Source organism: Oryctolagus cuniculus, chromosome 2 (assembly GCF_051225735.1).
Source record: "Oryctolagus cuniculus isolate XC-2025 breed Fujian yellow rabbit chromosome 2, ASM5122573v1, whole genome shotgun sequence".
Lineage (NCBI taxonomy): Eukaryota > Metazoa > Chordata > Mammalia > Lagomorpha > Leporidae > Oryctolagus > Oryctolagus cuniculus.
The window spans coordinates 146024771-146041839 of NC_142868.1; the positions used below are offsets into that span (position 1 = coordinate 146024771).

The 17069-nt window shown below is 43.0% G+C and overlaps 1 protein-coding gene across 6 annotated transcripts in view; it reads right to left on the bottom strand.

The window, feature by feature from the left end:
* COMMD1 (copper metabolism domain containing 1) overlaps positions 1-17069 on the bottom strand; it is a 161193-nt gene that overhangs the window by 78057 nt on the left and 66067 nt on the right. For all 6 annotated transcript variants that reach the window (XR_016229343.1, XM_089326388.1, XM_070069076.2 and 3 more), the window contains exon 2: positions 15123-15404. Coding sequence is in view for 5 of the 6 variants with exons in the window: in XM_002709851.6 (XP_002709897.1) it covers positions 15123-15404 (282 nt within the window). In the remaining variant the exon portion in view is untranslated. The remainder of the gene's footprint in view (positions 1-15122; positions 15405-17069) is intronic.

Genomic DNA, 17069 nt, shown 5'->3' on the forward strand with positions numbered 1-17069 from the left:
GCAACAGTATGAAAGAAGCCCCACACCACGGGCTGCAGCTAACAGGCTAGCAGAGGCTGAGGTTTCAGCAGTGCCAAAGTTCTGTTCTCACAGGGTCAGTGAGTCTGCTAAAGCATGCATCTCTCGTCCTCATCTTCTTTGAATCATTTTATTGAAGTTTAATATACATACAGAAAAGGGTACATCAAATGAAACAAAGAAATTTTAAAGCCTGTTAGGTAAAATTTAAGTCCAGTATACTCAAATTCATCTCTTCATAAATTGGGAATTTAAAAATAAAAATATTTCCACACAAACAACATTCTTAGCTGCCAAATGTTAATTTCTTTTCCCCAAGTGGAAGAAGTGATTATAGCTATCAAAAAACATAAGTTGGGGTTGACGTTTGGCACAGTGGTTAAGACACCACTTGAGAACCTAGCTGGGAACTAACAGGTGATGACTACAATAGTTTGGTTCCTGCCACTCTTGTGAGAGTCCTGAATTAAGTTTTCAGTTCTTGGCTTCAGCTGGGCCCAGCTATGGCTGTTTACTGGCATTTGTAGAAGTGAACCAGCAGATGGGAGATCTCTCTTGCCAGTCTGCATCTTTCTCTTTCAAATAAGATAAATAATTGTTTTAAATTTTAAGTTGTAAATTAAATGGTCAATTTATCAAGAACACTGTCAAACAATGACCAACTTTTACTTACAAATTCATGCAAGAAAAAACTTGGAGCTATTTACCATTCATCACTTTCCTTCATCCCTACATCCCATCCAAGTCATCTGAAAGCAGCCCATCTACATTCAAAACATCTTCTATCTGCTCACTTCTTTCCATTTTCATTGCTAAATTATCTCCATCTACCTTGTTAATATTATCTCACCCAGACCAATGCAGCAGCCTCCTCCTGGCTCTATGTTTTTCCCAAAACAGTGACTTTTTTATTAGTTATAATACTAAGTTAAAAAAAAAAAAAAAAAAAAAAAACCTCCTGGGGGCCGGCACCATGGCTCACTTGGTTAATCCTCCACCTGTGGTGCCAGCATCCCATATGGGCGCCGGTTCAAGTCCCGGTTGCTCCTCTTCCAGTCCAGCTCTCTGCTGTGGCCCAGGAAGGCAGTGGAGGAGGCCCAAGTGCTTGGGCGCCGGCACCTGCGTGGGAGACCAGGAAGAAGCACCTGGCTCCTGGCTTCGGATCCGCGTAGCTCTGGCCATAGCGGCCATTTTGGGTGGGTGAACCAACAGAAGGAAGACCTTTCTCTCTGTCTCTGTCTCTCTCACTGTCTAACTCTGTCAAATAAATAAAAACAAAACAAAAACTCCTGACATTTTGGAAAATATTACAATTTAAGAAAAAATAATAGAATTGTCATGAATGAGGAACACAAACGGAAATGTCAGAAATCCATGTAACCCCATTTCTACTCTTTCTTGAAGTAAAACATTAATACTGGCTCCATTAACTTCTGAAAACCTAATCTTGCTAAAAGAATGAAGTAGGAAGTTTTTTTCATTTAAACCTTGAGATCTTATTTTACCTCATTACTTTAGATGCTTGGAATCAAGAGATCTGGTTTTGTTTTTTTTTTTTTTCTTTTTTTGGACAGGCAGAGTTAGACAGTGAGAGAGTGAGAGTGAGAGAGAGAGAGAGAGGGAGAGGTCTTCCTTTTTCTGTTGGTTCACCCCTCAAGTGACTGCTACGGCCGGCGTGCTGTGCTGATTCGAAGCCAGGAGCCAGGTGCTTCCTCCTGGAAGAGATCTGTTTTTAAAGAAGTAATTCCAGAGGTAGGCACTGTGGTGTAGCAAGTCAAGTGGCTGCCTGTAACACCAGCATCCCATAAAAGCACAGGTTCAAGTCCCATCTGCTCCATTTTCAGTCCTGCTCCCTGCTTACGCACCTGAGAAAGCAACAGAAGATGATCCAAGCACTTGGGTCCCTGCCACCCACAAAGGAGACCTGGATGGAGTTCCAGGCTCCTAACTTTGACCTGGCCGAGCCCTGGACATTATGATCATTTGGGTAGTGAACCAGCAGAAGGACGATCTCTCTCTGTAACTCAGCGTTTCCAAAAACTAAATCTCTAAAAAAGTATAATAATTCCAACATTAATGATTCCCTCCCACCCCTGGAACTCAATATCTTAGATTCCCTCTTGACTATATTAAGGTTCTTCAAAAAGTTTATGGAAAAATAGAATTAAAACTATAAGGTTATTTTGATGCAAAAAGAAAAATCTGAGGGTAGATGTCTGACACAGCAGTTAAGATGCTGCTTAGGATGCCTACATTCCATGTAGGAGTGCCTAGGTTCAAGCCCCAACTCCATTCCCAATCCCAGCTTCCTGCTAATGTACACCCTGGGAGGCAGCAGATGATTGCTCAGGTACTTGGGTCCCTGCTACCCATGTGGGAGACCATATGGACTTGGCTCCTGGCTTCAGCTTGGTCCAGCCCTGGCTGTTATAGGCATCTGGGGAGACCAGGGGGAGGCACCTGGCTCCTGGCTTCAGATTGGTGCAGCACGCCAGCCGTAGCAGCCATTTAGGGGGTGAACCAATGGAAGGAAGACCTTTCTTGTCTCTAACTCTGCCTGTCAAAAAAAAAAAAAAAAAAAGAGTAGATGGAAGATCTCTCTGTCATTGTCTTTCTCTCTGCCTGCCTTTCAAATAAAATGAAAAATAAATAATTATAAAAGTTTTTAAATGCATGCATAGTTTTTCCATACCATGTATTTTCTACATAGTATGGAAAAAAAATCTTCAGACCAAAAAAAAATTTTATACAAAATTAAAGCATATTTTAAAAAAAATTTACTTCTTTATTTGAAAGGCCTTCCACCCACTGGTTCACTCCAAAATGTCCACAACAGATGTGGCTGGACCATGTTGAAGCCAGCAAGGGAACTCCATCTGGGTCACCCACGTGGATGGCAGAGTCCCAACTACTTGAATTATCATGACTGCCTCCCATGGTGCACATCAGTAGGAAACTGGGATGCAGAGTTGAATGAGGACATAACCCAAGCACTCGATGTGGGCATCCCAAGTGGTGCCTAAATCAATGAGTCAAAAGCCCACATCAAAGAGGGTGATTTTTAAAAACAGAATTCAAGGAAGTAAAGAAGCTAACTATGAAGTTTTCTGGGAGAAGACCAATCCAGAAAAAGGGAACAGTAGATACACACAGGTCCTGAAGGAAACAGCATTCCTGGTATATTCTTGTAGTCAGCAAGGAAGGCAGTGGGTGTAGACAGAGGAGAAAAAGGGAGAGAGCTAGTACTCTGATGGCAGTAGCAAGTTATGGGATCAAGACAGGAAGCCATGAATACCTTATCTGATATATGTTAACAGCATCAATCTGAAGGCTGTGTTGAGAACAAGTTAAAGAGCAAAAACAGATCAGCTAGGAGGATGTTGTCATACTCTAGGAGAGAATTGATGGCTCTCTCTACAGACTAGACTAGTGGGTGGTGGTGAAAAGTGGTGAGATTTTAGATATACTTTAAAAGAGACCCAGCAAGGTTTGATGATGGACAGGATGTGGGTGTTAGAAAGAGAAAGAGGATGTAAACAAGAAGAATAGAGTTGCCACTAATTGAGATGAGGAAAAAAAAAATCCAGGAGGAACAGGTTTGGGAGATAAATGAAGAACTCAGTCTGGGACATATTAAAATTTTGAGACCTTTTACACATTTAAATGAATTCTGAAGTATGTCATAAATATATATATATCTGTAATTTAGGGGTGATATCCAGTTTGGAGATATAAATTTGGGAGTCATTAGCATATGTATAGTATTTAAATCCATGGAACATGATGAGATCACCTAGGAAGTGAGAAGCAGAAAAGGAAAAGAAACCAAGGACTGAGCCCAGAAGCAATCCAACATTTAGAGTGAGGAAATGAGAAGAAACCAATGAGATTTTAAAAGAAGAAAAAGAAAGGATGGGCCTAAAGCTAGGATGAAAATCAGGCAATGATGTGTCCTTAAAAACAAGTATTTCAAAGAGAATTCACCAGCACTGTGGCGTAACAGGTAAAGCCGCCGCCTGCAATGCCAGCATCCCCGATGGACACCACTTCGTGTCCTGGCTCTCCACTTCTAATCCAGCTCTCTGCCATGGCCTGGGAAAGCAGTAGAAGATGGCCCAAGTCCTTGGGTCCCTGCACCCACGTGGGAGACCTGGAAGAATCTCCTGGCTCCTGGCTTCATATCAGCGCAGCTCTGGCTGTTGCAGCCATTTGGGGAGTGAACCAGGGGACTGATGGAAGACCTCTCTCTCTGCCTCTCCTTCTCTCTCTCTGTAACTCTTTCAAATAAATAGATATATCTTAAAAAAAAAAAAAAGAATTCAATGTCAAATGTTCTGAATCAAGTAACTGAAATCTTAAAGGCTATTTTTAAGATCAAAAATAGACATACGGACTTTATGTAAATTTCTATTTTTAATCGTTTTTAAAATATTTTCTATATTTGAGAAGCAGACAGTATGCACCCTCATCTGTTGGTTCACTTCCCAAATGCCTGCAATGGCAAAGGCTAGACTGGGGCCACAGCCTGGAATGTAATGCAGGTGCCCTATGTGGGTGACAGGAAACCAATTATTTAAACCATCTTCACTGCTCCCTGGGTCTCCATTAGCAGATCACTAGAGTAAGGAGCCAGAGCTGAAAACTGAAACCATACACTGCAATGTGGGATGCAGGCATGTTATCTACTAAACCAAATGTCTACTATCTAGACAAATTTTTAAACAAAGACTTGACTAAGAAAAACAAGCATTATATTAATAGAACAGTCTAATCCTCAACACATTCGAAACATTAAATGCCACCTATTATTACACAATTCTTACATAAACCATACCCCCCAAAAAAAGTCTACTGTCCAATTGGCAAGCTATCAACTACTGAATAATTCTGATTTTGTTTCAATTCTTTCAAAACCAGATGATGACTCAAAATTTACATTTTTCTTTAGCTAGCTATTAACTGTTCTCTAACATATAACCACTCACTGTAATGAGTAAAATTAACATTTTCCTCTAGCATTTTTTTGTAAAATACTCCCTTCTGTACAAGGTATTTTTGGTAATAACTAATTCAGAAGTAATTATAATTTAAATAAGTTCTATATGAACACAATAAAATTACAATGGCTTTCTAAGGAATGAAATTTCCCATGCTTTTCCTTTTCATTGTTGTTACAGACTTCAAGCAATGTCTGCTTTAATTTATACCTTGAACTGTAAGTTTAGAATCACAACTTTAGAACATAAACTATTAAGAAACACTTCATAAGAGCTACAGCAGAGTCGACTCATTTGCAATGTAAGTTTAAATGAATCCCATGTTCTAAGCCTGACATGAAACATAACATGGAAAAAAAAACATGGAAAATCCCTTTATATACTATTTTTTAAGATTTATTTATTTATTGGAAAGGCAAAGAGAGTGAGCAAAAGAAACAGAGAGAAAAAGAGACCTTCTATGTGTTGGTTCACTCCTCAAATAGCCACAACATTCAGGGCTGGGTGAGGCCAAAGACAGAAGCCAGGAACTCCATCTTCCTTCCTCTTTCATCCAGGATCAGAAGAGGGACAGCCACGTCTCAAACCAGCGCCCATATGGGATGCCGGCACTTCAGGCCAGGGCTTTAACCCACTGCACAACAGCGCTGGCCTCCCCTCCATCCCTGTTTTTAAAAATACATTCTAAACTGACTTAAGTATCCTCAGCTGTTAAATTTCATCAATTCCTACTGACAAAGGGAGGCCAAATGTCTATTAGAAGATTAGTTTCATACATTTCTTTGGAAGCTTTCCTCTATTAATTATGTCACTAGAAATAAAAATCAATCTTAAATATATGAATAATCATGGACCAACTTGTATTGCTTGTACTGAAGCTTATATAACCAAGGCAGACATCTAAGTCACCCTCAGTAGCTACACGAAGTAAGGCAACAAGATCTCAAAATGGTGACTGAGTGTTGATAAAAATAAGATGGCATTTTATTTACTCTACTTCCAACCCTTACAAATCTCTCCATATATTCATACATGCACACATACACAAATATAAATGTGTGTATATGTGTATGTATGGGTGTACGTGCACTCTTGTCTTTGCACAGGGTTGTATCACTTTTCAGACTTGTGAAACTACAGTGGTACATAACCGAAATCATATAAACTGATGATTTTCCCTTTTTTATTTTTGTTTTTGTTTTTGTTTTTGTTTTTGTTTTTGACAGGCAGAGTGGACAGTGAGAGAGAAAGAGAGAGAGAGAAAGGTCTTCCTCTTCCATTGGTTCACCCCCCAATGGCCGCTGTGGCCAGTACGCTGCAGCAGGCGCACCATGCTGATCCGAAGGCAGGAGCCAGGTACTTATCCTGGTCTCCCATGGGGTGCAGGGCCCAAGCACTTGGGCCATCTTCCACTGCCTTCCAGGGCCACAGCAGAGAGCTGGACTGGAAGAGGAGCAACCGGGACAGGATCTGGCGCCCCAACCGGGACTAGAACCCAGGGTGCCGGCGCCGCAGGAGGAGGACTGGCCTATTGAGCTGCAGCACTGTATAAACTGATGATTTTGTTAAAAATTTATTTATTTATGGGGCTGGCACTGTGGCACAGCAGGTAAAGCCGCCGCCTACAGTACCGGCATCCCATATGGGCACCAGTTCCAGTCCCAGATGCTCCACTCGATCCAGCAGCAGAGAAAGGGACCTTCTATGTGTTGGTTCACTCCGCAAATGGCCACAACATTCAGGGCTGGGCAAGGTCAAAGCCAAAAGCCAGGAACTCCATACAAAGCTCCTACATGGGGGTAAGGCACCCAATTACTTGGACCATCATCTGCTGCTTTCCCAAGCAGATTAGCAAGAAGCTTGATTAGAAGCAGAGAAACAGAGACTCAAACCAGTGCTTTGATATTGAAGCTGTGGCTTAATCCCACTGTACCACAATGCCAGCCCGTTCCTTATTTTTTTTTTTTTTTTTAAGATTTATTTATTTGAGCCGGCGCCGCGGCTCACTAGGCTAATCCTCCGCCTAGCGGCGCCGGCACACCGGGTTCTAGTCCTGGTCGGGGCGCCAGATTCTGTCCCGGTTGCCCCTCTTCCAGGCCAGCCCTCTGCTGTGGCCAGGGAGTGCAGTGGAGGATGGCCCAGGTGCTTGGGCCCTGCACCCCATGGGAGACCAGGAAAAGCACCTGGCTCCTAGCTCCTGCCATCGGATCAGCACGGTGCGCCGGCCGCAGCGTGCCGGCCGCAGCGGCCATTGGAGGGTGAACCAACGGCAAAGGAAGACCTTTCTCTCTGTTTCTCTCTCTCACTGTCCACTCTGCCTGTCCAAAAAAAAAAAAAAAAAAGATTTATTTATTTGAAAGACAGAGTTACAGAGACATTACAGAGTTACAGGTTTCTTTTTCTCTCTGCTAATGACCTAGGACAGCAGTAGAAGACAGCCAAAGTCCTTGGGCCCCTGCACCCGCATGGGAGACCAGGAAGAAGCTCCAGGCTCCTGGCTTCAGATTGGCACAGCTCTGGCTGTTGTGGCCAACTGGGGGAGTGAACCAGAGGATGGAAGACCTCTCTCTCTTTCTCTCTCTGTCTCTCCTCTCTCTGTGTAACTCTTTCAAGAAAGTAAATAAATCTTAAAAAAAAAAAAAATTATTTGAAAGGCAGAGCTACAGAGAGGCAGAGGCAGAAAGAGACATCTTTCATCCACTGATTCATTCCTCAAATGGCTTCAACGGCTGAAGTTGGGCTAATCCGAAGCCAGGAGCCAGGAGCTTCAGCAGGTCTCCCACATGGGTACAGGGACCCAAGCACTTGGGCCATCTTCTACTGCTTTCCCAGGCCACAGCAGAGAGCTGAATTGGAAGTGGAGCAGCCAGAACTCAAACTACCCACTAAGCCAAAGGGCCAGCCCCAAACTGATGATTTTTAATCATGGGTTTTTAGCAGTTTCATACTCCTTACTTATGAATCAGAATTTCACAAGGTAAGTGTACTTTCTTTCAGAAATAATTTTGGAAATTAAGAATAAATTAATACTCCCCCTCTAAGATTAGATGTTTATCTATGCTTCCAATAAACTGCTGGGGCTTTTCATGCAGAGCCCAACCTGTCCTGATTCTATGAAACAGAGACTACGTTTAGTACATATCCCTCTCACTTAACTGCTTCCAAATGACAGATTGAGCTGGTCGGAGTGAAAAAAATCAGATCAGAACAGGTAAATCTAGCTTCCTCTCTAGGTCTGCTGAAAACCCAGCCCAAAATTACAAGAGTGCCCGTTACACTCAAAGTCAGTCTAGAAAAAAACATTAATATGCCACTTTTTTAAAAGGAAATTAAAAAGAGAGCTGTATATTTCAGAATCTCTACAAGAAGTGCATCTCAAAATGTATAAGCAAGAACAATTCAGGCTGGCGCCGCAGCTCAATAGGCTAATCCTCCGCCTGTGGTGCCAGCACCCCGGGTTCTAGTCCCGGTCAGGTTGCCGGATTCTGTCCCGGTCGCCCCTCTTCTAGGCCAGCTCTCTGCTATGGCCCAGGAGTGCAGTGGAGGATGGCCCAAGTCCTTGGGCCCTGCACCTGCATGGGAGACCAGGAGAAGCACCTGGCTCCTGGCTTTGGATCAGTGCAATGCGCCGGCCGCAGAGGCCATTGGAGGGTGAATCAACAGCAAAGGAAGATCCTTTCTCTCTGTCTCTCTCTCTCTCTCTCACTGTCCACTCTGCCTGTCCAAAAAAAAAAAAAAAAATTGAGAGGAAGAAATGAGGAGTAACATTACAAAAATGGCTTAGCTCTGTAGTTGAAACTAAACGTTTCCTCAAAAAATGTCCTTTCAGTTTCAGAGAAATAGATATTAAACCCCACCATCATCAAAAGAAATAGACAAACCATCAACCACCCAATACATTTATAAAGTAGCATAACTTAGCGTTAAGGGGCCAGCATCATGGAATAGCACGTAAAGGTACCACATGTGACACTGGCATTCCATATGGGTACCACTTCATATCCCGGTTGCTCCATTTCCAGTCTAGCTCCCTGCTACTGTCCTGAGAAAGCAGCGGAAGATGGTCCAATTGTTTGGGCAACTGCCACCCATGTGGGAGAGCCAGATGAAGCTCATGATTCCTGGCTTCAGCCTGGCTCAGTCCTGGATATTGCAGCCACTTGGGGAGTGAACCAGCAGATGAAAGCACATGCGTGCTTGCTTTCTTTCTGTTAATGCTGACTTTCAAATAAATAAATAAATCTCTTAAGAAATTTAAGCTTAAAAACAAAGGTAACCGGGGCACAGTAGGTTAATCTTCCACCTGAAGTACTGTCATCCCATATGGGCACCAGTTCTAGTTCCGGGTGCTCCTCTTCCCATCCAGCTCTCTGCTATGGCCTGGGAAAGTAGTAGAAGATGCTCCAAGTGCTTGAGCCCCTGCACCCACCTGGAAGACCTGCAAGAAGCTCCTGGCTCCTGGCTTTGGAATGGCTCAACTCCGGCCGTCGGGGCCATTTGGGGAGTGAACCAGTGGAAGAAAGACTTTTCTCTTAGTCTCTCCTTCTCACTATCTGTAACTCTACCTCTCAAGTAAATAAATAAAATATTTTTATTAAAAAAAAAAAAGTAACCATAAACAGGGGCAAGCGCTGGGTTGGGCCTCCACCTACAGTCCCACATGGGCACTAGTTAGTGTCCTGGCTGCTCCTCTTCCAATCCAGCTCTCTCTCTGCTTGAGGCCTGGTAGAGAGGTAGAAGATGGCCCAAGTGCTTGGGCCCCTGTATCCGTGTGGGAGACTTGGAAGAGGCTCTTGGCTCCTGGCTTTGTATTGCCTCAGCTCTGGACATTGCAGGAATTGGGGAGTAAACCAGAGGATGGGAGACCCCTCTGTCTCTGTCTCCGTCTGTCTGTAACTCTGCCTCTCAAAGAAATAAAAAGAAAAAAAAAGTAACCATAAAGAAATTCCAGAAAAGATATAAATTAGCCATCCCTGGGGCCAACACTGTGGCACAGCGGGTAAGGCCATTACTGCCTGCAGTGTCGGCATCCCATATGAGTGCCAGTTCAAGTCCAGGTTGCTTCATTTCCGATCTAGTCTCTGCTGTGGCCTGGGAAAGCAGTGGAAGATGGCCCAAGTCCTTGGGCCCCTGCACCCATGTGGGAAGACCCAGAGGAAGCTCCTAGTTCGTGGCTTCAGATCAGCACAGCCCCAGCCATTGCAGCCAACTGGGGAGTGAACAAGCGAATGGAAGACCTCTCTCTCTCTCTCTCTGCCTCTCTTCTCTCTCTCTGGGTAACTCTTTCAAATAAATAAATAAGTATTTTTTTTTAAATTAGCATCCCTCCCACACCCCATTAGTATTTAAGAAAATACTCTTGGGGCTGGCACTGTGGCGCAGTAGGTTAATCCTCCGCCTGTAGCACCAGCATCCCATATGGGCACCGGTTCTAGTCCTGGCTGCTCCTCTTCCAATCCAGCTCTCTGCTGTGGCCTGGGAAAGCAGTAGAGAATGGTCCAAGTCCCTGGGGCCCTGCACCCACATGGGAGACCAGGAAGAAGCACCTGGCTCCTGACTTCGGATCAGCGCAACTCCAACCATAGCAGCCATTATGGGAGTGAACCAATGGAAGAAAGACCTTTCTCTCTGTCTCTCTCTCTCACTGTCTTTAATTCTACCTGTCAAATAAATAAATAAAATCTTTTAAAAAATATTCTTGTGATAATCTCTACAGAAGTTCCTGAAAAGGAAAACACAACAATGGTAAGAAATAAGCAAAACATCAAATTTTTCTAAAAACATGCCAGACTCCAATAGTCCTCAGGACTTCAGTCCCTCACTCAGTGATTTACAGACAAATGTGACAAGATCTCAGTCACACAAGTAAAGCACTTGATGCTCATCTTTTGGACATGAAATATCCACTTTGGGGCTGGTGCTGTGGCATAGTGGGTAAGGCTGCTGCCTGCAGTGCCGATGCCCCATATGGGCGCTGGTTTGAGTCCCAGCTGCTTCACAGCTCTCTGCTATGGCCTGGGAAAGCAGTGGAGGATGGCCCAAGTCCTTGGGCCCCTGTACCCGCATGGGAGACCCGGAAGAAGCTCCTGGCTCCTGGTTTCACAAAGGCGGAGCTCTGGTCATTGTGGCCTTCTGGGGAGTGAACCAGCAGATGAAGGATCTCTCTCTCTCTTTCTCTGCCTCTCTGTAACTCTGCCCTTCAAATAAATCAAGAAAGAAAGAAGGAAAGAAAGGAAACGAAACAAAACATTCACTTCAAGGCTTTCTGGATACTTTTACAACTGAATCATGTTTTATTCTTGGAAAAATTTTATTTCTGTTGAAGAAAAATACTCACTACAAGTAAAGTAATTGGGTTTGGTAGTGCATACTCATTTTTCTCTAGCTCTATGGTTTTCCATAAACATAATACTTTAGTTACTTATCTATTGTCTCCCTCATATCTCAGAAAGTTATCATATATTAAAAACTCAGAATGAAAAAAAAAAGTATGCACCTGGCCACTGATTTTAAAATGCACTTTTTAGACCAAATAAGAATAACAAGTTGAGCAAGAGAAAGAAATTCAAAGAAGGAGAAGGGGGGGCCAGCGCTGTGGCGTAGCGGGTAAAGCTGCCACCTGCAGTACCAGCATCCCATACAGGCGCCGGTTCAAATCCCAGCTGCTCCACTTCAAATCCAGCTCTCTGCTATGGCCTGGGAAAGCGGTAGAAGATGGCCCAAGTCCTTGGGCCCCTGCACCTGTGTGGGAGATCTGGCAGAAACTCCTGGCTCCTGGCTTCGGACAGGCACAGCTCTGGCCGTTGCAGCCAATTGCGGAGTGAGCCAGTGGATGGAAGACCTCTCTCTCTGTGTAACTCTGACTTTCAAATAAATAAATAAATCTTAAAAAAAAAAAAAAAATAGGGAGAAGGGAAAAACAAAAATACCACCACTAGTTCCTAGGTAAATAATGCCCAAATTCCTCACAAATTATGCTAAGTAGAATATGCCTACATATACAGACAGGATTCTCACCGTAAAAATCTGATAACAAGCACTATTAAAACATCAAATCAGATTATTTTGCTTACTCTTAATGTGGCAGTTTTCAAATGTGGATGAATACTGTGGTCATCCGTAATAGCCTTAAAAAATAGTGATGTCTATGTCCCATCCCCACAGATTCTTATGTAATTGGGGTGTGGCCTGAATATCAAAAATAGTTCCACAAGTAATTCTAATGTATGACCATGGCTAAAAACCACTACTTTAAAATGACATATATTGAAGACATTAACCTAGCTACTTTGGAGTATATACACAGACATTTACAAATATAACATACACAGGGGCCGGCACTGTGGCACAGCAGGTTAACCCTCTGCCAGTGGTGCCGGTATCCTATATGGGTGCCAGTTTGAGTCCCAGCTGCTCCTCTGCTGATCCAGCTCTCTGCTATGGCCTTGGAAAAGCAGTAGATGACCCAAGTACTAGGGCACCTGTACCCATATGGGAGACCTGGAAGAAGCTCCTGGCTCCTGGATTTGGATCAGCCCAGCTCTGGTCATTGTGGCCATTTGGGGAGTGAACCAGTGGATGGAAGACCTTTCTCTTTGTCTCTCCCTATGTCTGTAATTCTACTTCTCAAATAAATAAATAAAATTAAAAATATATATATAAAACACACACACACAGAGACTAGTTTTTTTTTTTTTTTTTTTTTTAAATCTGACCATTCCTCGTGTATACAACTTCTTGATATCCCAGGATCATAAATTTTCCCACACACTCATCCAATGTCAGCAGTTTGAAAGTAACTTTGACTTCAATGCCTTCAGGTACTCTAAAAGTTGGCAACTTGGTGTTGTATTTCATAAATAACACTCAAAAGCTGACAGAAGTACTAAGGATCCATATCTCACAAAAACATGTCCTATAGATTTGGACTTTATATTTTGCTGTCAGTCTAGGTATTATTATTATTATGTTTACCTTTTTCTTTGCAGCTTTGTTTGGTTTAACAATGTTTGTATTATAAAAGATTTTGCAGGTTAAAGTGAAATTTCAATGTTCAATTGTCACTGACCCATTTTTTTTTTACTAGTTTTAAGTTCAAGTAATATACAGTAAGTTGCACACACTTAGAGTACAATTCTGTTAAGTTTTAATGTATTTATCACCACAATTAACACAAACATTTTTATCAACCTTAAAGAGTAAGTGTTGTGGTGCAGCACATTAGGCCACTGCTTGTGACACCCACATCCCATACTGGAATGACAGTTTGAGTTCTGGCTACTCTGTGATTCTGATCCAGCTTCCTGGTAATGTGCCTAGAAGGCAGTGGATGATGGCCCAAGTACTTGGGTTCCTGCCACCAATATGGGAGACCCAACCTGAGTTCTTGGCTCCTGACTTTGGCCTGGCCTAGCCCTGGTTGTTGCAGGCATTTGGGGCAGATGGAATATACTCTCTCTCTTTCTCCAAACCCTCCCACCCCACCCACACTCTCTGTCACTCTACCTTTCAAATAAAATAAGTAAATCTAAAAACAAAGTCTTCATGCATTTCTCATAATCTAATCCATCCCTCCTCCAATTCTTATTCCCAGGCAATCACTGATCTGCCTTCTGTCACTACAGATTAGCTTGAATTTCCTAGAATTTTGTATGAATAAAATAATATATTATATATTTTTGGTATGGCTTATTTAATTCAGCACATTATTTTGATTTCCAAACATATGGTCATATGTAAAAGTTGTTTTCTTTCCATTGTTGAGTGGTACAGGGTGAACAGTCTCAATCGGAAAATTAAAACTCTGAAATGCTCCCAAATCCCATTCTGATGCTCAACCAGCAAAGTCTATACAAATATTTCAAAGTCTGAAAAACTCTGAAATCTGAACATTTTTGGTTCCAAGCACTTTGAATAAAGGATATTCAACCTGAACTCTTATCCTTTTGATTACCATACTGTATAACCAGCATGTTTTTGTGGCACAGAATTTTTTTTTTTTTTTTTTTTTGAAAAATCAGTTTGGTGATTCCCATTTTAGTTCTCACTTCACTTAGCTACATATGAAGTAGGTCACTTACATATCTCTGATACCCTCTCTAGAAACTGAAGATACAACATCTCCCCTATGTAATTTACCTATGTAAAAAAAAGACAATTGCTTAAGGACTCTGTCTTCTAAGACCTATTGATTCTACTGAGATAGGTAAACCTTCCAGGAACACAGATAGGCCCATCTGTTTACATACTGCCTGCAGCTGCTCTTGCACTACAACAGGCCTCTGAGCACACAGACTGGGTGAGTGTCAGGGGCCAGCGTTGTGGTGCAGTGGGTTAAGCTGCTGCCTGCCACTTCAGTAGCCCTTACTGGAGTGCAGGTTCAGGTTCCAGCTATTCCATTTCCAATTCAGCTTCCTGCTAATGCACTTGGGAAGACAGTAGAAGGTGGCTCAACTACTTGGGCCCCTGTCGTCCATATGGGAGACTAGGTTTCAGTTCCTGACTCATAGTTTCAGCCTGGCCCAGAACTTGATGTTGCAGCCATTTGGGGAGTAAACCAACGGATGGAAGATTTCTCTCTCTACTGTGTCTTTCAAATTAATAAATAAATTCTTAAAAAAAAAAAAAAGGATCAAACTGAGAAGTAGTTGTGAACTCTAGGGAAAAGATGGCATACTGAGTCTTTAGGAATATTACATTAATTAAGATATACTGCCTCCTATTCCTGACTATGAAGACAACTAGAAAAGATCATTTCATTCTGTGTTGTTTTATCTGAATTCATAGTCCATATTACTATTATAGCATTGCAGATTTTAACCAAATGTCAAGGATTCTGAGATCTAACCAAAACACAGTAGTGGCTAACTTCTGTGCAACCCCCTTATTGAACCACAGGTGCCAGGGTCCTGAGGCTAGTTTTTAGGCTCTGTCCACAACTGGGAATATCCATATTTTCAGGTCATTCTACCTGTGAAAAGGAATTCTAGAATAGAAGGTCTTTTCCTATGATTCTTATGATACAAAGACTGCCACATAAAATTCATCTATATGAGCCAATATGTAAGGGAAAATAAGTTTACAGACAGAACTTAAAGTTGAAATTACCTGTCCACTTTTTCCTAATTCCAGCTCTATTATAGCAACAGGAGCATGTATTTGAGTTGAGTGCCTTGACTGAGACTTGCCATCAACTCTCCAGCTCAGGCCCCGAAGCCCATTGTCCCAGCGGCTCTGGTTCACGAGGCTCTCGCGGATTTTTGTCTTGTGGCTCTTCCAGAACTTGGAAATGACAGCAGCTTGCTCAGAAGTGATCCCACCTTGCTTTTTGGTTTGAGCAGTCAAGAATGCCTCCAGCTGGTTGAAATCCATGTCTGCAGATGCAATAGACTACAAAGACAATAGAAAAAGCATTACTTTTATTTTGATAAATGATACCTTCATACCCACAGATCACATTTTCAGTGATTCTTAACCACTGAATATACTTTTTTATATACTTTCTTTTTCTAAAGATTTGTTTATTTATTTGAAAGGCAGAGCTACAGAGAGGCAGAAGCAGAGAGAGAAAGAAAGAGAGATCTTCCATCTGCTGGTTTATTCTCCCCATGGTCGCAATAGCCAGAGGTGGGCCAAGCCAGGAGCTTCTCCCAGGTCTCCCACATGGGATCAGGGGCCCAAGCACTTGGGCCATCTTATACTGCCTTCTCAGGCCATAGCAGAGAGCCAGATCAAAAGTGGAGCAGCCAGGACTCAAACCGGCGTCCACATGAGATGCTGGCACTCCAGGAGGTGGCTCTACCCACTAAGCCACAGTGCCAGCCCACTGAATATACTTTTAAAAAGGATCATCAAGCAACAGTAGTAAGTACAAAAACTCTCTCTACAAATACTAAAAACCAGAAAAGCTACTGTAAAAACTCCATGTCAGGGCCGGCACCATGGCTCACTAGGCTAATCCTCCGCCTTGCGGCGCCGGCACACCGGGTTCTAGTCCTGGTCGGGCGCTGGATTCTGTCCCGGTTGTGCCTCTTCCAGGCCAGCTCTCTGCTGTGGCCCAGGAGTGCAGTGGAGGATGGCCCAAGTACTTGGGAGACCAGGAGAAGCACCTGGCTCCTGCCTTCGGATCAGCACAGTGTGCCGGCCCCAGTGTGCCGGCCGCGGCGGCCATTGAGGGGTGAACCAATGGAAAAGGAAGACCTTTCTCTCTCTCTCTCTCTCACTGTCCACTCTGCCTGTCAAAAAAAAAAAAACCACCTCCATGTCAAGAGCAGGCACTTAGCCCAATAGTTAAAAAGCCTACATCTCACATCAGAGTGCCTGGGTTTTATTACCAGCTCTGGGTCCTAAATCCAGCCTCCTACTAACACAGATCACAGGAAGCAGCAGTCATGTTTCAAGTAATTGGGTTCCTGCTGCCTACATGGGAGGTCAAGATTGCATTCCTGGGTCCTTGCTCCAGATCAACTATTAAGGACAAGTGGGAAGTGAACTAGCAGATGGGAATGCGCTCTCTCTCAAATGAATTTACATTGCTTGAATTCTATATCAACAACTAAATGGGGCCAGCACTGTGGCATACCAGGTAAAAATGTTGCCTGCATTGCCAGCATCCCATATGGGCACCAGTTCAAGTCCCAGCTGCTCCACTTCCAGTCCAGCTCTCTATTGTGCCCTGGGAAAGCAGTGGAAGATGGCCCAAATTCTTGGGCCCCTGCACCCTCATGGGAGACCTGCAAGAATCTCCTGGCTCCTGGCTTCAGATCGGCGCAATCCGGCCATTGCGGCCATCTGGGGAGTGAACCAGCAGATGGAAGACCTCTCTCTGCCTCTCCTTCTGTTTCTGTGCAACTCTTTCAATTAAATAAATAAATAAATCTTTAAAACAAGCAAACAAACAAAAACAACTAAATGTACTCACTTCCACTGTGGAGAAATAAAATGAAAATTTTTAAAATAAGACAAAAGAATAAAATTAATTGGTCATCTAAGGAAATCTTACATAATTTCATAATGCCTCTGATTAGTTGTCATGAATACATAAAGCTGACTTTT